General features: G+C 42.2%; 1 protein-coding gene across 2 annotated transcripts in view; it reads left to right on the top strand.

The window, feature by feature from the left end:
- Window positions 1–21,581, top strand: part of sema4ba (sema domain, immunoglobulin domain (Ig), transmembrane domain (TM) and short cytoplasmic domain, (semaphorin) 4Ba) — a 42,337-nt gene that overhangs the window by 16,427 nt on the left and 4,329 nt on the right. For both annotated transcript variants that reach the window (XM_035642836.2, XM_035642835.2), the window contains 8 exons: window positions 6,313–6,731; window positions 15,963–16,123; window positions 16,286–16,348; window positions 17,041–17,139; window positions 17,608–17,719; window positions 17,951–18,067; window positions 18,371–18,528; window positions 20,869–21,050. In XM_035642836.2, the coding sequence (XP_035498729.2) occupies window positions 6,611–6,731; window positions 15,963–16,123; window positions 16,286–16,348; window positions 17,041–17,139; window positions 17,608–17,719; window positions 17,951–18,067; window positions 18,371–18,528; window positions 20,869–21,050 (1,013 nt within the window). In that variant the 5' untranslated portion in view covers window positions 6,313–6,610. The remainder of the gene's footprint in view (window positions 1–6,312; window positions 6,732–15,962; window positions 16,124–16,285; window positions 16,349–17,040; window positions 17,140–17,607; window positions 17,720–17,950; window positions 18,068–18,370; window positions 18,529–20,868; window positions 21,051–21,581) is intronic.

Below are 21,581 nucleotides of genomic sequence, written 5' to 3' on the forward strand. Positions count from 1 at the left end.
CGTCCAAACTATCAAGTGACTTCTCAATGTGGCATTAAAAGCCTTGCTAAGTTTCCACTGAGGGTACATACTTATTGAGTTGAGGTAGGATTAGATTCTAAGTCAGGACCAGGACTGGGTTCAGGCTATATGTCAGTGTTGGTTACCAGAGTTTACACAGTTTCACTCTTAAAAAGCAATTTTCTGTTACTTTATACATTTGTATCAACATTACAGTTGCCAAACAAAATGATATGACCATTTCATATATTAGAAATGTTTCTTCTTGCGTTACATGTTCTTGGAAGGAGATTTGCAAAATAAATATACCCAAACTGAGCTGCTTGAAAAAGGCGTCAGAGCCTCAACCTTAGAACTTCTACTTTATCAGTGAAATATTTTGTTCTTTTTACATTAAATACAAATCATTCAAAAATTCTGTTCATTAACATCAGAGTCATTTAAACTTTTAAACACTGGAGTTTGTAAAATATCTGGACAGCATCTCATAATGGTGGGTCAATAGACTTAGATAAGGAAGAGGAGACAAATTATAGAGGAATTTGTATAGCTACCAATAACTGAATAATGGCGTGTAAAAATGGGCTGCCAACTTAGTTTCTGAAAGACGTAGGTGTTCCCTTCCTCGGTGAAGGGCGTGACAACAGTAAAAAGAAATAGGCCATTTCTGCAAGATCAACAGGGCAGGCTGCTTCTGAAAAGTGGATCAGTTTACACTGGCTTGTCGAAAACTGAAAAGAGTGCAGAGGGAGGGAAAGAACAAACTTTTGCCAACTCCTCCCCAGTCCCTCAGAACGCACCATGTTTTAGGGTTTCTTAATGACAACACATGAGCAGTTGTAATCCAGGTTTATGCCCTCTCCGATGTGTTTTGACAGGGAGATTTGGTGCCGGGAAATAAAGGGCTCAAAGCCAAGAGGGGCAAATGACTCTCTAATAAAGATCTCATTGGCTCTAGTTTTTGTCTGGTGAGATTAGTTGCTCTCAGGTGAACTCCATCTCCAGACAAGTACTAATTTAGAAAAGGAAAGTTTGATGAGGAAATGTGCCGTTCCCCTGCCAGTATTTGAATGCACTCCTCTGTCTGTCGCGGAGCCCCTGCTGCTCTTCTTTCAGCCACTTCGGCCTTGACTTTGGCGACAGACCTCGCTGTGCCACTTTACATGTCATCAGTGAGCAGCCTCTGCTGCCTCCACATCTGGTATGGAAATTTGCGCAGAGGGGAAATGGAATGAAATGCAATATCATTTTGAATATTTTCACTTCTGAGACAGGGTTTAGACTCTTGTTAAGGTTTCAGAGGCAGAGGTGATGAAATATGCTCATCCACTTTCACAGTCATACGGTAATCTATCAATACATTCTTAGCGCTTAATGGCTTCAAATGTAGGATGTTTCAGGAAGTCAGCACTGGTGATACAATTCACAACCTCTGGCCGAGTGTCACAGGCCCCCAGAGGAGAAGCAAGCTTGATGAATTTAACTCCCTCACTGAACCTTAAGTTCAAAATGTTCCCTATCTTTGTTCAATAGTTTAATAAGATTTTAATTAAGCAATTAAAAGTCTTTAGTATAGCATATGGTCATAATCACTGCTGTATGGTTCATTCAGGGATGAATGAGCCATTAAATATTCTTAGCTAGCCCTGGGGATTGGACTTAAAATGGATCGAGTAGGAATGAGTATTTCCTCCACAGGCACCTGATTAGATGTGCACACTTCCGAATTTTGATTCACTGGGGAACAGGATGGGCTTTGCACTAGCTATTCGAAAATTCATCACCAAGTTTTTGCGTAAAGTCCTTTGAAAGTTAAATACCAGCTTGTTTAAAATTGGGGATCAACTAAAGAAGGTTGAATCATTAATACATATAAAATGTAAGTAATGTGCAAATCAGTACTAGGAAACATTTTTATGGTCATCCGATCTAAAGCAATCGACTAGGTAAACAAGAAGACATTGCAGGTATCACTTTAGTCTATATTCATCTACATCTGCGGTGGTGGGTTCGAACTTTATGGCCGACCAGGGACTTTATGTGTGGAGTTGATCGCCCCATGTCTGTCAACAGTACCTACTAAAAAAGTCAATGTAATCAGAGCAATTAAAGAATACTGTACATTGAATTTCCTGTGGTTTGTCCCCATGACCCAATACTTGTGATGAGTCATGTCTTACTCACAGATACTCATCTTTAGATCTGGATTTCTTAGGGCTGACTAGAGAACAATTTTGGAGGCACTGAAAATTCTGATCAAACTTTGAATCTTTGGCCTTAAACTTTACACTTTGTTAGCATGTTGGCAGCACCAACATTAGCCAAAATATTAAAAAAATTCAAGAAAGAAGAAATCAAAGTTTTCAAATGATTTCCCAAACTCTGCAAATCTGGCACTTGGCATTTTAGAGGGTTATTTTCACAATTTTAAACGTCCTTGTCTGAGTAAAGCAAATAATAATTTATGTTCATAATGTATGATGAATAATGTTGGATTATGGTACTCCCTATAGTATAGTATAGTATTTCTTATTTTGTGGGTATTCAGCATATGTTTGGTAATTCATATATAATCTCAATGGGGGAAAAATCTGAAGAGTGGCATTCGGGTCAACCCTGGGATGAGGAGTTGTTAAATAACTCGACAGTAGGCAGTAGGCGCGGTGCCGAACCGTGTCATCACTGAGGTGAATCAGCCACTGTCCATGTGTGCAGGCCTGCTCCTGCATCAAAGCCTCCACGTCTCACATCTGTTGCTTCACACATCTGAAGTTCTTCAGGGGCGTGGAGTTGTCGAGGGGGGGCGCTGATCACAGGTTGAAGGCCACATCTGAGAGCATGTGACCTGGGTTGTCCGCGGGGTGTGACGTGTGTGTGTGTGTGTGTGTGTGTGTGTGTGTGTGTGTGTGTGTGTGTGTGTGTGTGTGTGTGTGTGTGTGTGTGTGTGTGTGTGTGTGTGTGTGTGTGTGTGTGTGTGTGTGTGTGTGTGTGTGTGTGTGTGTGTGTGTGTGTGTGTGTGTGTGTGTGTGTGTACAGGTGGCTTCCCGAGATGACAGGCATGCCAAGAGGTTGTATTTATCAGTCAACACTTTTCCAGTCAACAGACTGTGTGTGGAATCCAGGAAGCCTTGACCTCCTACTCTGCTCAGATGGCAACTGCTAATAGCGGTGCCACCTGTTTCAGCGCTATACGCTCTGCTGCTATTTATAATGCTCACATATTCTTATAAGTAGCTGTCATTGGTCAGTCTTTGCCATTCAGTCATATGTAGTGGTAGTTTTTAGCTGTATTATATGAAGTGACTGGAATAGGGTGCTGGGAATTTCCCTGTTTGGTTAAACATAAAACTTATCTCCTCTTTTTGTGCAAAGTCCACTTTAAAGTATATTGACAGTGTAAGAAGCATAAAAGAAGATTTATTGTAGTATGTGAAATGCCCTTAACTTTGTGTGAGAAAATTTTATATGGTAAATACTATTGAGTGATACAGGTTCCAGTTTCACAGTGACAATGGTGCTTATAATGGGACTTTTATTCCTGTTACAACCGTGTGTTTGTGACTCAAATCTTTTTTTGCTGTTGAATTCACACTCTGCATGGGCTGTCAAAACATTTGTTATTATTTGTATGGATGATGGGCTCAAATAGTGCATTGTTATAATTGTGGAGGGAACATAGCTGGGAGTGGTATCACCGTACCACCTTTCCAAAATCCCCCATTTGATGACAATGTGTATAATTTTCAAACTGGTTGTATTAATTATAAAGAATTCATGTAAATTAATATCACACTGTTTTATTTGCTAGGATAACGTAACTGTATGTAAATAATTTGCATTCACACAATGTGGTTAAAGAATCCAATGCTTAATTGTGTCCTGCCACTAATAAAACCAAACATTGTTGGGGTTTTTATAGTAGTAGTTGTAAAATTTTAAGCTATGCAATAATTATGTCAAACTGATAAGGCTGATGTGTTGCTGGGGGCAACGTAGAAAGAAACTGTAGAGATTTAAGAGGAGCTCATAGACAGGGGGAGATGGGAGAGCATCATCCACAGCCAGAGCACACTATCACTTCTGTGCTGGGAGTGAAAGGGAGGATTCAGTTTATGCATCATGTAGGAGAGAGCGGTGAAGTGCAGAGTTGCATGTCGATTTCTGTGCTGTCAGAGGAGGCCTTGTTCTCTCACTCACACTGAGTCGAGCTCTCTCTGCGTTCCTTCGGTCGGATTCGGCTTGATGCATGTGGGTCTCTCTTTCTTTCTCTGCCTGTCACACAAACCTGCAGGATCAATGTTTACTTCACTGCTCGGTGGTCAAGTGTTGTGTCACTTTGAATTGTTCCACACAAAGGACACTAATGATGCTCATAGACGCCCTCCTCGTGCATTGCATGTGACAATCTATTGACAGCATGTAGGACGCTGGCACAGCCTGGCAGCGGGGCATAGTCCAGAAACTTCAGTGACCTATAGCCTGCAGTTTAAAAGCAGAAACCTTTCATAAGCTCATCTGTTTTTGTCATTAGGATCATTAAGAGTCGCAGTCCCACTGCTGTAAGCCGAGTTTCCTCAGTGTCCAGACAGTCTTGATTATTTTTCCTTTTTATAGCTTTGGTGTTGAAGAAATACTTTCCTTTTAGCCCTCCTGTTGACATAATTTATTAATTTTGAAAGACTATTAATGAAACACCTAGTTTCAAATAACTTACCTCAGAAGAAAGAGACTAAATTTGAGCATGTCTACCTGCATTTCTATTATTCGGGTCTGGTGTGTCTCTACTACTGTGGAAATAACCTTCTTTGCGTCTTGTTCTCTGGCCTCCATCATGGCCTCCCTGCTCCCCCAAATGTCATCCACCCGGCTCAGATTTGGAGATGTCTGTGTTTGCAGCAAACGTCAGACTGCTTATTGACTAAGAGACAGGAGAGCCCCTTGATAGAAACCAGGAATAGCTTCACTTGCTAGCTTTTGCTATTGATTGCCATACCCCACATGAAACTGAGCCTCCTGTTGGCTGCTGTTAATGAGGAGCTCTCTGCGGCAACTGTAATGGAGCATTTGCAGTTGGAAGTGGGATGTCTGTATTGAGTTTCCCCTCATGTCTCACTACGTTCAGTTAATCAGCATCACTGAAATGCCTCATAACTCCATTACTGGTGCAATTGTAGTTGTCCGGTGGCTTTGCTCCGGTGTGTTCTTAAAAAAACATTGTGGATAAACAAGTGTCGACTCTTAAATGTCGAAAACAACTTTAAGTTAAATAATGTGATCTGTAACGAGGGGAACAGAAGGCCTGTGTAAATGTGCCGATTTACTTTGGCTTTGGATTCTTCTTTTTCTTCTTTTCCTCACCACAACTGAGAGCAAGCACAACTAAAGCCTGATCTGGCCTGTGGGAATCAAAACATTTTGCACTATGAGTGTTTATAATATATACACACCAGTTCTCAGCACTAAGAAAACAGAAGTTCAACTGAGGAAAGCTGTGGCTGGAAGCTCCTGTAATTCCTGTAATGTGAGCTGTTATTTGGGCGTGATTGTATTTAACCTTTCACAAAACTTTCCAAGAAATCGCTGCCTTCTTTTCTTCCCTGTGCAGTTAGAGCAGGTACATGAAGTTCGCATAGGTGATTATGGCTTTTAGATTGTGAGGTTTTTTTGTCAGTAATTGACACTGTCAAATTGAAGCTGATATGAGTCATTAATGTTGTATTCTGTTGATGATCACCACAGCAATATCACTCATGAACAGAAACTGAAAGTAATACCATACAACTTCAGATCCGTCGTGTGTAGTAAGAAGGTGACCTTTGGCCCCACTGATAGATAAGTAGACAGATTTGGTTGTGTTCCTTGGCAACTTTTTTTATGTTTTTAAGTTTGTCAATAGAACTAAAAAAACTCTATAGCTGTTTTCAGACATAAACTCCAGAAAATGCCCGCAAAAATCACTCTGGCATCTGGGTAGAGCATGCATGAGGCCGGACATGACGATATATACATATATATATATATATATATATATTACTGTCTATGAACCTCCTGGAGATTTTCCTGCTGTATTCTCACAGACTCACAAGCACATTTTCCGGCAATTTTATTGGGTGGCTGACTGGGAAAGTTCCTGAAAATGTCCAAAGTGACATTTGTGGACAATTGCATTCTCGCACAGAGCCCCTCCGGAAAAGTTCAGGCAAATGTCCTGACTTCAGGGCATGTCTGACAGCAGTATATGCTTACTACTTCCAGTAGTTATGAGTTCTACAAAATTCTTAATTTGAATAAATGTTGTTTCTTTCTTCACAGATCTGAGGTGAGACGCTGCCGTGCGGTGTATTCATGGAGGCAGATCGGTGGAGGCTGTCCGTCTTGTTCTGAGGTCACAGATCGTCTTTTCCAACCAGCCTCCTCGTCTGCAGCCCCGAAGGAGTGCCCTGAATTCACGACGCCGCATAGGCCTTCCATTCAAGGAGCCCGAAGCTGCAGCTAGACAGAGAGGGGGAGAGAAAAATAAACACAGGTTAAAAAAAGAAGCTCCTTATGAATTCCCCAAAACCCTGAAAGGCAAATACTGCAAGTTGGCTGGCGGCCTTTTGAGGAGGCAATGAGGTGGACAATGGGTATGGCTTGGCTCTGTCTCCCAGCCTACACTGTCCTGCTTGTTGGTTGCTTTCACGCAGCTGTCACAGAAAAGGATGTCACTCCACGCCTCACCTTCTCCCACAGTAAGTTTTTTTTTTTATCAACTTTGACTATAGGGTAACCATGACACCGCAGTCATGCAGATGTACAGTATATATCTCTATATCACCTGCATGCAAGGTAGCCGACTCCGCAGGTTATTACCAGTCATTGACCGAAGGATGACGTGAGCTCTCTTCTGGAGCTCCACTTTGCGCTTTGTGTGATCCTTTTGCATGAAGAGCTGCACTCGGCAAACTCTCGGTAAACAGTCAAAACGAGCAGGGCTGTCGCTTTCCTTTGCTCTGTGAAGTAAATCTGCAGCAAGCTCGCTAGTGGAAAGCGGTAAAATTTAACCCAGCTACAGCTCTTTTTTTCTGTTATTTAGTAGTTCTTGATTATAACCTACATGTTGTGCTCTCACAGGACTGATTGTGTCGTCCACAGTGGGGTCCTTGTTCATTAACTCCGTCCACTGGGAGAAAGAAAAAATCCCTACACTTCATATGTGTCCATTGTAAGAGCTAAAAGGTTTTTTGATGGGCGTAATTGTGTTTTACTTCACTATAATGGTTCAAAATCCATGTAGATCAGCTCTGTGAGTGGCAGCTCCGTCAGTGGGGCTCTGTCGAGTACCTACAGGTCAGACATAATTGCGATATGAACAGGACCATTGTGCTGCAGCATAGTCAGGGACGTCTGACATCGTCTCAAAAGCACTGAGAGTTATTGCTCTTATGCAATCTGTGTGTTTGTGTGTTTGCTTGCAGAACGTTGTACCATCCAGCCAGATTAGAAAAACAACAAACATGTTGAAAAATGTTTGGGATATTACTGAATCTGCGGTGGCTTTCTGTGCAGCATGCTCTGTTCCTTCAGCCACTGCTTCTAGTGCCAAGCGGTGATTTCATCATCGCTGAGGAAATTATTCAAATGATGCACTTGAGATGACAAGTTGGATTGAAACATTAAGTGTGTCTTAGTATCTCCATGGAAAATTAAACACAATGATGGATTATGAGCTCAATGCAGGCTTTCGCTGATTGACCTGCGGTAAGTGACGCTCATTCAGCCATCATCACCGTCTTAATGTCAGAGCACATGATGCTGATGGATCTCTCTCAATAGTCTGTTATAGACAAGAATAACATTTATACTAAGCGGGTAAGTCTGAGCAGGTCAGCCATCTTGCCTGTCTGAGCCTGTACTTTCTCCCACTTGTGAGACCTCTATGCCAACAGGTAATATCTCTCACCTGCCAGCCTCAACAAAGCCCGCAGCAGCTCGGCCCTGCCGGAGCGTTTCACAACGACACACATCATCAATCACACACTGAAAAGACGCTTCACACTTCTCCGTGTTCTGATGGAAAGATTTGCTTTCAGGGCGTGCAACCAATGTTAACCACAACCATAAAACATGCAAAACCCACATGCCAGAAGCCTGCTGTATATATGCTATGCATTGAGTATAGGTGAGGCAAAGCAAGGGAGGTTTTCTGTTGTTAGTTTTCAGTGGAATAATTGGAGCTAGCCAGACTTATCCTCTCTCATCAGCTTGTTTTGTACGAGCCATTACGTGTTGTTGTGGTTGCCACATCGATAAGCTCTGCCCTCTTTGTGAGGGGTCATGCAGGAAATAACACAGCCTCAAAAACAGAGATCGTTACGATCCCCCATAAAACCTTACAAGGAGTGATTTTATCAGGTCGTTCTGGCCTATCTCGACACGGCTGAGGGCTCGGAATGACTTCAATTTACGAGCTGCCTTATGCTCCGTGTCTCACGAAGGAACTCTAAAATGACTGAATGGGACGGTGTTTCAAAGACCAGTTTTTTTAAGGCCTTGGATTTGTGACGTGAGGCAAAAAAACTCCCCCATCTTCAACCACCTGGCCAATGTTAGAGGGGTCTGGTGATAGAAGTTGTCTTGTAATGTTAGTTCCACAACACTGACGTTTTCCAGCCTCCCGCAGAAGAGCTTTGTCACATTGTGTTTACAGTATCAAAGCAGAGACGAGCGCTGCAGGGCTGGAGGACCTGAACTTTATACAGCAATAACTGTCGGGTCTCATCGTGCCTTCCGGTCCTCAGTGTCCTACTCGGATGCCAGTCAGTTGCTTGATGGCTTGCATGCCTTAACCTCGGACTTGAAGGCGGACCAGAACCCTGCCTGGCCGCTTCACATCCGGTAACATTTTTCGTAGACCAACTTCCCCTCACTGGCTCTGCTTCGCTTTCACTCTCTCTCTCTCTGTCCCCTGGTCCCCGGCTCTGCCTTAATGAAGAGGGTAATCTGCCATGAATAATGAATGGGGATTTGTATGTGTTATGGTGTGAACACTTGTCTGGTTCTCATTATGCGCCTATCAGGGCGGATCATGGGTTCAGGGAGGAGGGTCTGCATCTGCTTTTCTCTCCGCTTTTGTTCCCGGCTTTAATGCAAACCATGCTGAACGGCTTAGTGTGTTGGAACGCTATTTAAAGACACACCTATAAGCCATTTATGTTGCCCGTCTTTGCCCATGAATCTGCTCAGTCCTCTGTTAGACATCACGCGACAGTCATGCTTTAATTTTGTGCAGCGGCCGGGCCCGCAGCCACACCGAGAGTAAAGCATTTCAATTATTTAACAGCTGTCATGTCTGGACCATTTGAATCAGCTACCCTCAAGTAATTCAAAATGACAGTGGTGTCAAGTGAGATAAAGGCTTTTCAATAATGTGTTGGTGCCACATAGCTGAGCAGCAACGGTATGAATGTTTAACCGTGCTCCACTTGATAAAAGTCTGCCACTGTGGAAAGTTACATACAATGTAAGAGGATGCAGCTTTTATTGTGACTAATGTATTTTAATTACAGTGGCAATATATTATATATAATACAACATATTAAATACATTTTTTCTGATATAGATTATTAGTCAGACAAAATAACAAATGTGAAGGCCTCACCATTGGCCTTTCTGACATTTCACATACCAAATGAGGAACTTATTAATTTAGTACTTTTATTAGTAATTTTATGTAGATTGCAATAAGAAGAAAAAAGAAAAACTTCACTTTATTTTATAGATTCCCCCCTGTCAGAGTAGTATGTGCTTTATTTGAATTTAAACATACAGCGGTACTCAGTATTGCAGTGTGTGTGTGTGTGTGTGTGTGTGTGTGTGTGTGTGTGTGTGTGTGTGTGTGTGTGTGTGTGTGTGTGTGTGTGTGTGTGTGTGTGTGTGTGTGTGTGTGTGTGTGTGTGTGTGTGTGTGTGTGTGTGTGTGTGTGTGTGCGTGCGTGCGTGTGTGTGTGCCTGACCAGTGTCCATCTCAGCGATTGTTCTCAATCCGTCATGAAAAGTCAGATCATTGATCCTGATAACACTGATGTTTATGACCACTGTGACCAGTCCACAAGGGAGCAGGACATAAATCAAACCCAACAGACCCAATAAAAACACTGCCACCACTTTGCTTGTTCAATTTCAAGGTGTTGTGGGGACACGAGTGTCTCTGCTCCTCCTGTAACTACACTGTGCAGTGTCAGAGCAGAGCTGCCGTACAGTTAGAAACATGTCACAACCTCATGTACAGTCTCTTAGTTGGTGATACTTCAGCCCTGTTCACCCTGCAGGTAGCGGTCATGGTGTGTTCCTGATGAACCGGCAGCTGGTTTACATTATTCTGGCTAATCCGGGGTCAGCTCTTGTTGCTCCCTGACCAACAGATTGGCCTATCAACATTTTTCATGGGAAAAGGGACATTTCAGAGTTGAGGTGCAGGCTCTTTTAAAAACTAAAGCTTCGGGGAGATGGGGGAGAGTGTTTTATTTAAATGTTAACAGATTATTTAGTTTCTATCCACAAATAAAGTGCACCACCTAAGCGTGTTACTGCTCGTCCCTGCTGTGTGAATAGTGCATGTACTTAATCTCTACATTTTACCATTTCCTCGGCATTTACAGTATTTACAGCACTTACAAAATGACTCGCCCGTCTCTTTTTCTTGAAGCTGTGTTCAAAATTTCCAGCAATCTCCGCATCAGCATGACGCAGTGGAGACAATATTGTGCTAACAAGATGACGCCCCGCGAGTTACCAACACAAACAGCAGGCTCACAGCTTGCCTAATGAATCTCCTGGTGAATTGACCCTCTCCGCCTGTTGTCTTGATGCGTTCCAGATGCTTTGGTCTCTGTCCTTCAGCTTCCCAGGTCTACTCTCCCACACAATTACCCATTCAGCAGCAGCCCTTAATAGCTAGTTTAAAATTACTGGGGATGATTTAGTTGGGGCTCTACTGTGCGGCCTGTTTTCTGTCTCTGGCGTCAACAGACAATACGACCGGAGTGGGAGTTCTGGTGTTGCTCCGACACTGACCCATTGAGACTCCTTTTGGCACGTCGGCCTCCCGTCGCAGCGGTCACCGCTTCGCTCACAACAATGGCTTTAAATCGCTTCTTCTTATAGCAATTGGATTCGCGAGGGCTCATCCGGAGCAAAGCCCTAGAACAAGCACAGTAGGCAGATGAAGATAAAGAGATTTGTGCCTGGTGTCTTTTTTGTTCTCTGAGTAATTGATCTTTGTTACCTCTCTTAGTTACCCTTACTTTTACTGTGATCTTCACAAGGTTGTTCTAATGTTGAGGTGTCCCAGTACAACCGTCAATCCCCGCTGTCTTCAACAAACTAATTAAATGAATTGCAACACAGTTTTCCACCTCTGACGTAAGGAATTTGTTTACCATGTCCTTGCTCTGGTGCTCTCACCTGACACCATCTGTTCATAAGATGAGTAAGGATTCCTGTGTGTATGATGGTGCCAGGGCGCTAGACAATGGGTGCTGGGTAGATATCTTGATATATTTTTTTTATGTTTACAATGACCATAACCAACATCCTTTTGAACTTATGAAATTCGATTCTGATCCAGTTGTAAGGAGAAGTTGTTGATGTTTTTTGCTGGTGGCTGGTAATTTCCCCAATTGTACAGTATATTTTTGTTTGTGACAATGTTTTCTTGTGGTTCTGCTGAATGTAAACGAGAGCGGTTGCTTTAAATGAGGTATGCAATCGTCCGATCCCCTCAACCTCCAGCTGTGAGAGCTGATAAAGTGGCCTCCTCATTAGGGAGGGCACTGGTTGAATCGGTTTAACTTGCCCCACAAAAGAAAGCACTTAGATCTCTGTCACCAATGGACAAATTACTCCACAGTTCCCCTTTGGAGGGGATTGTTCACGCTTTTAATTATCCTTCCACTTTTCTTTTCCTTTTTTTGCACACAGACCCGTCAGGAAATCAGCTGCAAAAATGTTGAAGGATTCCTTTAAGCCCAATATAATTAATTTACCCCTCTCAATAGATAAGTAAGCCAGTCTAGGCGGGTATTTCAGCCCATTTAGCTGCGTTATTTGCCGAAATTACTTTTAATTACATAATAACGGCAATGATCTCATATTGCTTACAGCTGTCTGAGGTTGAACCGTGGAGTGTGCTGTTCAAAAGAGTCACAGTTGAGGTGCTCTGCACCGGAGAGAGCAAGCAAGTGTAACTGTGATACAGTGAAGTGTAAAATCCTCCGATTCCGCCTGCTGCTTCCCTCTTTCTGAAGCGTTTTCACTTTTCAGTCGGACACAGAGGATTGACTGTATCTGCTCGACCTGCGACCAGTGCTTCCGTCATCAGTCCAGCGGAGAAAGGGAGTGGTTTGGTTTGGTTTGGTTTTCTGTTTCATTGTCATTTGACAAGCAGGTTCTCGACATATCTGCTCCTAAAAGTTGCGTCACCTCCCATATAACGGAGGTTAATTAAAATTTAGTTTGTGTCGAAGTACAGGTGAAAAACTCAGGAGTAATTTGTCTTTCCAGAGACAGTGACCCACATGCTCAGGATAATCCACAGAGCTCCCTTTTAATAGGAACTTTCTGTTCTGTAGAAACTAATTCCAGTGAAACATGTTGACAGTCAGTGAGGCTTCTTTTAAGTTTTTTAGCAGTAGTTTTCTAAATGCAGAAGGATGTCTTTGAACCTCCACAGTAAAAGGGTCAGTGAAGTAATACGGGTAGTGAGGGACAGTGGAAATATGGGTGGTGAGTTAAAGGAACATGGAGTATGTTATGCAGTTTTCAGAAATGAGTTCCAGAAAATGTCCGGAACGTATGATGAGTGCAGCTGGAGATTGTCCGAATCTGAAGCGTTCAACAGGAGATTTCCCGCAACGTTCTGTGGGGTGTTGGTAGAGCATGCAGGAGGCCGGACATGGGGATAATTCTGCTGTGGAAAGCAGTGTTTTGTGTACAGTCATCAACACGCTCACTTGCTGGCTGTAAATTTTCCACAGATTCTTCTGCTGTAATTTCACATGGGCTCACTCTGGACATTTTCCAGAAATGTAACTAGGGGACTGGCAGGAAAAGTTCCAGAGCAACATTTGCGTTGTCACATACAGGCCCTCCAGGAAAGTGTCTGGACTTCAGTCTGAAAGCAGCTGTAGATATGTCAGTGGAGCTCATGAATCATGGTCCAATGTGATGAACCATGTGCCATCCAGATTAAAACCACTTCTATATACTGTAAATACACCCCTAGAATTACATCCCTATAATACAGTGGTGCACTTCAAAGTGTTTTCTTACAGGAGAAAACCAAGATGGACAAGGGATGATATAGGGATGAACGTTGTACCTCTTCAGCGGTGACATGATGGCCACTTGTCTCCGACACTGACTGCAGCAAATACAAAATGCTCATCCTGTCTATAGTGCTTCCTCTGAAGCGTCCTGTCTCTTTCCCTCTTCCTGCTGTACACCGCAACATTTCTGGGGCTGCATTGTCATGAAGTGGCCCCTCTGGAATCAGCCTCAGACAGTTGAACAACAATAGTGGGGATTCTTTGAGATACTGTGGTGGATGCGGAGGAGAGGGAAGGACAAGTTCAAGTAGGATACACTCGTTAGCTTGTGACTTTGTTTTTGAGGTAACAGTCTGCTCACTACTTGACCTCCAGGAGTTATTCTATCCCGGTTTTGTGGTCTTAGGACTGGGCTTAGCACTTATGGCTGCTCTGATTTGGTCTCCACCGACTCCTGTGGGAAACATCTGGCTCTCAAAGTTAAAACTATGAATGCAAAACAATGGATGGAAGGTAACTAATAGCTCACACTGTTTGTACAGAATATTGATTACAGCAGCACCACGCTGTGACCTTGAGGCTTACAGTGCCTTACGTTAATAGAGAACATGGGCAAAACATGATGCTGCTTTATATCATTTAACATTTACCTACCCCTCAGATAAACAAAAAATTGTAAACCAATAGGTGAAAGATGATTCATGTTTTCCCCGAAGTTATAAATGGAAATCGTTGTACGGTTGTAAACCCTCCTGGATCTTTTTAATGATGCTCAATTAGGGGCCTTATTGTTTTTCTCCGTCAGCTGTGTGGTCGCTAAGTATGACAGTGGTGATCTTACTCCAGAGAGTAATTGGTGTAGATATCCTCTCTTAAAGCCTTTGGTTTGGTTTGGGATTTAGCCTTTGTCTTTCTTTCTCTGTAAATCACATGAGAGGGGAAAGAAAAGGGGGTGAATGCCACCAGCGCATCAGCTTTCCATTTATCCCGTAATGAGTGAAAAGGAGATAGAACGGCCCCAGTGGGGTTCATGTACAGTACGCAGAGCAGAGCCTCTTGTGGTTTCACAGACAGATTTAACTACAATACGGCTTTCTGTTGCCGTGGAAATGGACGGCTATTAACATGTTATTTTCCCGAGGGAGAGGAAGTCTCTCAACCTGCTGTACCTTTCCCGCTGAGGTGAGGTTATATCAGGTCACATTTACTGCAGGGTACATGCCACATAGTGTGCTTATTATCAGTAGAACATAATGACACCTTATTCTATCTGGACTGGATTAGTTTTTATGCAGGGAAGTACCTTAAATCTAACTATTACCACCAGCATCTGCGCTTGGAATCCATGAATCTGTCGTCCCTGTGACAAGAAAGAGAAAAAAAAGTGCAAAAGTGTGGTTCAAAGGGAAATTAAAGATGAAATAAGGTGACACAATTCAGTTTGTGATATTAGTTGGCGACTTGCAAGAAAATGGGGTCTGAAGAATATGGTTACCCCTGGGGAGGGGGTTGGCTTTTGAGAAGTGATGCTATTGTTAGCCCCTCACCCTGTCCCAGTAACTTTCAAGGATGGAACTCAACTTCTTCAAGTCACCACCCAACAGAATGATCCGACTGTTGCGAGCGACAATAATGATACAGTTTTAAAATATGATATTTTATTTTGAATATATTCTATAATTTTTTTCTCCACCACTTTCTAAAGACCCACAGAAGTTATCCCAGCAGTTATCTACCAACCCCAGGTTGAGAATCCCTACCTTAGAGGAGTAGTCACAGAGAACATACTGGACCTGTACTAACACGAAACAACACCACTGACAAAACACCACATTAAAGGACCTTCCTCAATGAAATAAATGGAGTTTCTCTGGAGTCATATTTTCTTCATTCTTCACATTACAGGGGCAAAAGTCGTGTTTCAGAGCTTCAGTCACTTCCACTTTCCATCAGCTCTCTGCTTCTGTTTATGCTGGAACGCAATCAAGGCGAGTCGCTCGAGCTGGGCCGGCAGCGAAGGCCTCCGGGCTCCCGCAAATCTGAGATACACAGGAGCTTTGAAAGCAGTGATTAGGAGAGTTGATGATGATTTAATCCTTGGCTTCAGTCAGGAGGTGTTAATGTGGCTGCAACAAAGTCGCTCGATTAGTTATTATACAAAATTTTAGGAGAAATGTGAGTACATTTCTGTTTCTCTGCTCATTTGTTGTCGCTCTCTGATGAGGAGCTGAGTTTGGAACTGCGCGCAGACACACACACACACACACACACACACACACACACACACACACACACACACACACCTTGATTTCCTTCCTGGTGTATCAGCAGTTAAAAGAGTTTAAAAAAAAACTCAACAATGACAACTGTTTCATAAAGTCAGGAAAATAACACATTTTATGACAGTGAAGATAATTTGTTTGCATCTTTTTTTTTTTTTACTATAAAATCTAAACTCAAGTCACAAAGTTTTTGTCAACTCTAGCTGTTGCTGTGACAAGAATGAGAAATCCAGAGTTACACATCGTGTCCAGATACTCACTTTATCTGTGGTGCACATTTATTTATTCAAGTGCCTTTATGTATTTCCTGTATTTAGCAGCTTTTAATGTTTTAACATCTTCTTTTTTTCTTCTGTCTGCCCGTTTCTGTTCAGATGCGAAGGAGAGGACAACCAGGAGTTTCTCGGTCGGCGGGGTCAACAACTTCACCTCTCTCCTCCTCAGCAAAGAAGATGACACGCTGTACGTTGGCGCGCGGGAGATTCTCTTTGCTCTCAACCTCTCTGATATCAGCGCCGTCAAGCTGCAAAGAAATGTAAGAGCCGAGTGTGAAGGCATCTGTAAACTGCGATATAATATACTGTATTAATATGAATGTAGTTATAATAAGGTCCCAGAGGTGCACTATGAATATAGTTATACCACACCTCACTGTATTAAAGCTGCAATATGAGTCTGACATATTTCTCTGCTGCAGCTCACGTGGAAAACTCCAGAGAGGAAGAGAGACGAGTGCAGTTTCAAAGGCAAAGACCTGCAAGTGAGTGAAGTGCACATCTAAATCTCAAATAGCGGATCTCAGACCATAAGGATGTGACTGCAGGTTTGCTTTGTTGGCAAAGTTGACTGTTGTTAAATGGCACTTTGGAAACAATCCCAGGTCAAAACCATGGAAATTTCCTGTCAAGTTGTAACTTTCCATTCTGCAACAAAGGATTTTTCCCTTCCTTTCAACTGACTTTTCCTCTACACTTCTTTTTGTAAGCCTGCTCCACTGCCACATTAATATGTGAACTTACAGACCTGTATGAATTTATTCTTACTTCATTCTTAGGGAACATTTTTTTGAACATTCAAAATCACCTCAATATACTGTATGAATAAAAAGAAATACAAAAAACAATCTTTTAATAATGCAATTTACAGTGCAAACACTGGAGTTTGACATGATGGTGTTTTTGTGAGCTACTTCACTGGACTGTGGTGTTATTCAGATATATTTTTTAGCATGTTTATCGTCACTCTCTGATAAGCTTCTGTGAACTGCGTCTCGAGAAAGGGAAAAAGGAACGACGGAATAAAAAACCTTCACATTGTTTTAGACAAAAGACAACCGGTGTATTTGAATAGGATGCTGTATATCCTTAAATGTCCGTTACTGTAAAGAAAATGAAGTGGGTAAATTCATTTTCAACATGTTTCATGAAACTCTTCTCTGCATTTCCAACACAGACGGATTGCTTCAACTACATCAAGATTTTACTGCGTATGAACAGCACTCATCTGTACGTTTGTGGGACTTATGCCTTCAGCCCCATCTGTGCCTACATAGTAAGTGTTTGTATGAAACAGTCCCATCTGTTGCAGTGACATGCAGCTGTGTGGGCTGCAGTACCTGTGTCTTGTTTTTGCGAAGATCTAGAAACTTTTTTTCATTCATTGCTCCTTTTTTTTTTTAGAAAAGTTGATTCTGGATTCTGGTGCAAGACTTTGTGTTCATTACATCCCAGAGGAAGAACATTTAAAACCTGATTCATGCTGCTTCCTGCCTCTCAGCTCACTCAGCAGATACAATAATATGTGCATTATTTTATTACGTCCTGTGCTGAAGGGGAAATGGATCAAAAATATTTGACACTTGTAATCCGATTATATCAGAATCAATACAACAAATCCTTAAAAGCAACAAACAAACAGCGATGACCTGCGTGTCATCTTGTTTTTACTGTCGGGCAGATAAATCACTGTCAGAGCAGGTCACAGCTTCACCTCTCAACCAACGCTGTGTGTCTTCTACAGAATTCCGCCGACTTCTCCCTCGTCAAGAGTGAAACCGGTGAGATCGTTGCAGAGGATGGACGAAGCCGCTGCCCGTTCAACCCTGAATACAAGTCCACTGCCATCATGGCTGGTAGGTCCGAGTGAGGCTGCCAGCTGTCAATAAAATCCGGCTTGGTTTGAATGTTCTGATTTATAGAGGCCACTGCGGGAATTGGAGAAGATACTTGGTGGTGTACAGGTGGTTGATATCAAGACAAAATGGGGCACAACATATGGATTTCATTGCTGTGTGTGTGGCGCAGAAGCCCGTTCCCTCATGGTGAACACTGTGAATACACTGGTCTTCTTCGTTGCGTTGCAGATGGCGAGCTGTATGCCGGCACAGTTAGTAATTTCCAAGGAAATGAGCCCATCATTTACAAGAGTCTAAGCCAAGGAACAGCTCTAAAAACAGAAAACTCACTCAACTGGCTTCAAGGTACGTGACTGCAGGCTGGATTGCAATGATTCTCGTTATATCTCCACATAGCAAAGGTTCTGTATATCATCATATCACATCCTTTATGACGTCCTCAAACTGTTTGTGCCAGAAATGCTTCTTGAGGAGTTCAGGATTTAACACCATTAACAGATTGTCTCGATGAAAAGTGTTTACCCGCAATCCAGCGCCTCGTTGGCACTGGATTCTCCTCTCAGTGGGAATATGGGGATGCCCTTTCCCGGCTGACACAATTGCTCATGCTGCACGTTGACAGTTTTGTTCATGCTGCTTTTCTTTCAGACCCGGCCTTTGTTGGTTCCGCCTACATTCAGGAGAGCCTGCCCAAGGGCAACCCAGTGGGCAACGATGATAAGATTTACTTCTTCTTCAGTGAAGCAGGGAAGGAGTTTGATTTCTTTGACAACACCATTGTGTCACGCATCGCTCGCGTGTGTAAGGTGAGTGATGCCTGAAAGCAGATGGTCAATCTAAAGCGGCCTTTTTACCCTTGAGCTGCACCTCATGACCCCCCCCCCCCTAAACTGATGGATTCCTTTAGTGATGCTAAGAACATGCTCATGTACAGTTGTATATGCACCTTCGGAAAGCTTCTTACAGATAAAATATATTTATACTGTGTAGCTCTTTCTGGGAAGTCACGCAGGATCTCGTGTTACAGAAAAACATTCCTTGTGCATGTTTCCCTTTGTTTGACTCTTTTTCTCCAGATCCTCTCCTCCCTCTGTTCTTATCACGTTTCACTAAATATTTGTGTTCAGACAGGACTTAGTAGCCAACTCCAAAAAAAAAAAAAAAGGCTCAGTATTACTGTAGCACAAGATTCCATGCGCTGAAATGTATTACCACCTCCTGAAATACCTGAGGCCTTTTTCAAATAAACTGCAGACCTCACAAAGCATCAGACTGCTGCTTGTCTCTGAGCACCAGCCGACAGTTTGACATTCACCTCAGAGAGAACATGACAGGTTAGAGCTCCGTTTCTGTGACACCACCTCACCGCGCTCATCATTGCTGATCACAGCTTTTTAGGCATCTACAGAGAGAGCTAGTATCTTTGAGATGAAACTGTGTCCAGGTGTGTGTCGTCCTGCTGTCGTGTCAAGACGAGGCACAGTGTTTCCGTACATCCAATCAAAAATATCATTCCAGTTGATAAAGCAGAGAATAGAGAAACATTGACTCACTCCCTTAACAAAACAAAACCCCCTAACCCCTGTGGTTAGGGGGTTTTGTCTCATATGGTTCAAATATGTCCTGAATATAATTATCCTGCTCCAAATGACACATAAGGGATTGAGTAATAATGTGTCCGTGTTTTGGGAGTTGGCTTCCCGAAAACAAAAGCAAAACAAAACTGAGTTAAAAAGTGTTAAATGTAAAACATAAAAAAACAACTTTAAAACCAGGTAAATTCTTAGACGATAAGTGGTGTCACTTCCTTAATCCTCTGTTTGAATTATTATGATAGCCACAGTCCCTCTCTCTGTTTATAACTGGTGTTTAGTAAACAGGTTCCACTTCATTGAGCGTAACTATGGAATGATAAACAATGTTTTGCTTGAAAAAAAAAAAGAAAGAGCCTTTCACTGCCAGCCATGTCCGTAGCTTTTTGGACAATAAATGCTCCTACAAGGGATTAATGACTGATATGAGTTTGATTCAAGTCAGTTTAGACACAGATTGGCATTAAACAAAAAAAAAAAAAAATCTAGGTTCAGCCAGGCGGAGCAGGGCATGTATTGTATGTTGCTTATTAGATGCCTGGATTACCACTATAAGTAAATTTTTCATAAGCTCAGTCTTGGTCATGTGCCATTTCCTCTGATGAATGTAATACTGGAGTGGACTCAATTGAAGTCTCGTAAAGGGTTTTATGTCGCTTAAATCATTTGGTATTTCTCTTTGGTCCTCAGCTCTGCACATTTTTTAATCTGTTTAATTCCTCCGACAGCCAACTTTCCTCTTCTTAGATATATGCCGCGGAGAACATCAGAATTATTGATACCATGAACCAAGTGAAGACACAGAGTGGTTGGTGCAGAGGATCGTCTTCCCTTTAAATCGTTTTTCCAAAACCAGAATAAACTCTTCTGTGTGGCTCTTGTCGGTAAAACCGTCCTCAGGCCTTAGCTTGTTTTACACTCATAAATTTCATACTGTAAATCCTTTTCAAAGTGAGGTTTGAAGATGGTTTCCCTCCAAATTAGTCTGCATATCAAGGACGTCCCGTGCCACTCGCATCACTTTGAAGGTTAGAGCCAAAAGCGCTGAATTGCCGCGGCAGTGTCAGGAAAGAAGAATTATCTGAGAGTAATGTTTCTCTTTTCTTTTCTTTTCAAATTGTCCTTCTCAAAGGCCTGAGTGTGTTTTTTTCTAAGCCGGTTGTGACGATGCACAATGTTTAAATGATGTCTGCTGCCTCAGGGTTTATATATGTGAAGACGGTGCAATTGATTTGGAGGTCGATGCATTTTATTTAAATTCTTTCAAGCAGCTTCAGCCTCAAACACTTTCTTTGTTTCACCTATGAAAAAGGTAAATTAAATGACAGAATTATTTACCTGACATAACACTACGTACAATATGTGTTGTATTGTGGTATGTACTGTATCCTATGTCAACGGACCATACGGTGCACGTCATTATTCCATGCCTTTTGTAAGCCTGTCAGATTAACAAATCACTGTGTGAATGAAATTGATTGGCTCTGCCGACATGTGTCACTCTCTACTGGCCGCATGTTAACAGGCTTCACACCGACATCACTTGTGTTGCAGGGTGACACCGGAGGTGAGAGGGTTCTGCAGAAGAAATGGACGACTTTCCTGAAGGCTCAACTCTTGTGCTCGCTTCCCGACGATGGTTTCCCCTTCAACATAATCCAAGACATGTTCGTGTTGACGCCCAGTCCTGAGGACTGGAAGAACACTGTGTTTTATGGAGTCTTCACTTCTCAGTGGTGAGCGCCAAACTCTCTTGTGTTTTTAATTAACGCATCACCAAACAAATGTAATACGTTCAGATGTGTAAACTGAAAATGTGACTCTGTCTGACGTATTTCATATAAATGTTCTGAGAGAAACCAAAGTGCAGGCAGGGCCATGGCAACATTTGAGGACACCAAGGTCCCCTATAAAGTTTGGGGAATGTTGGCAGGTTTGATTTTTTTTTTTATAAACAGAACTTTACAGCGTACAATAGCAAAGACATCATTCATTTTTGGCTAATGTTATAACATCTTGATAATGTAATAAGTCCATCAAAAATGAAATAACCCAATAATGTAATCACCTTCCATTAACATAATTATTTATTACATTATTGGTACTGAGATTATTATATTATTTCTTCAGACATATAATACATTATCAAGAAGTTATTACATCAACAGGAAATTATTACATTATTTGGTTCTACAAGGCTGACTGATATTTTTGGACTAAATATCTTTAAAATTGTCCGATTTTCCACCACAATTACATACTTGTTA

This window comes from Scophthalmus maximus, chromosome 7, assembly GCF_022379125.1.
Source record: "Scophthalmus maximus strain ysfricsl-2021 chromosome 7, ASM2237912v1, whole genome shotgun sequence".
NCBI classification, from domain to species: domain Eukaryota; kingdom Metazoa; phylum Chordata; class Actinopteri; order Pleuronectiformes; family Scophthalmidae; genus Scophthalmus; species Scophthalmus maximus.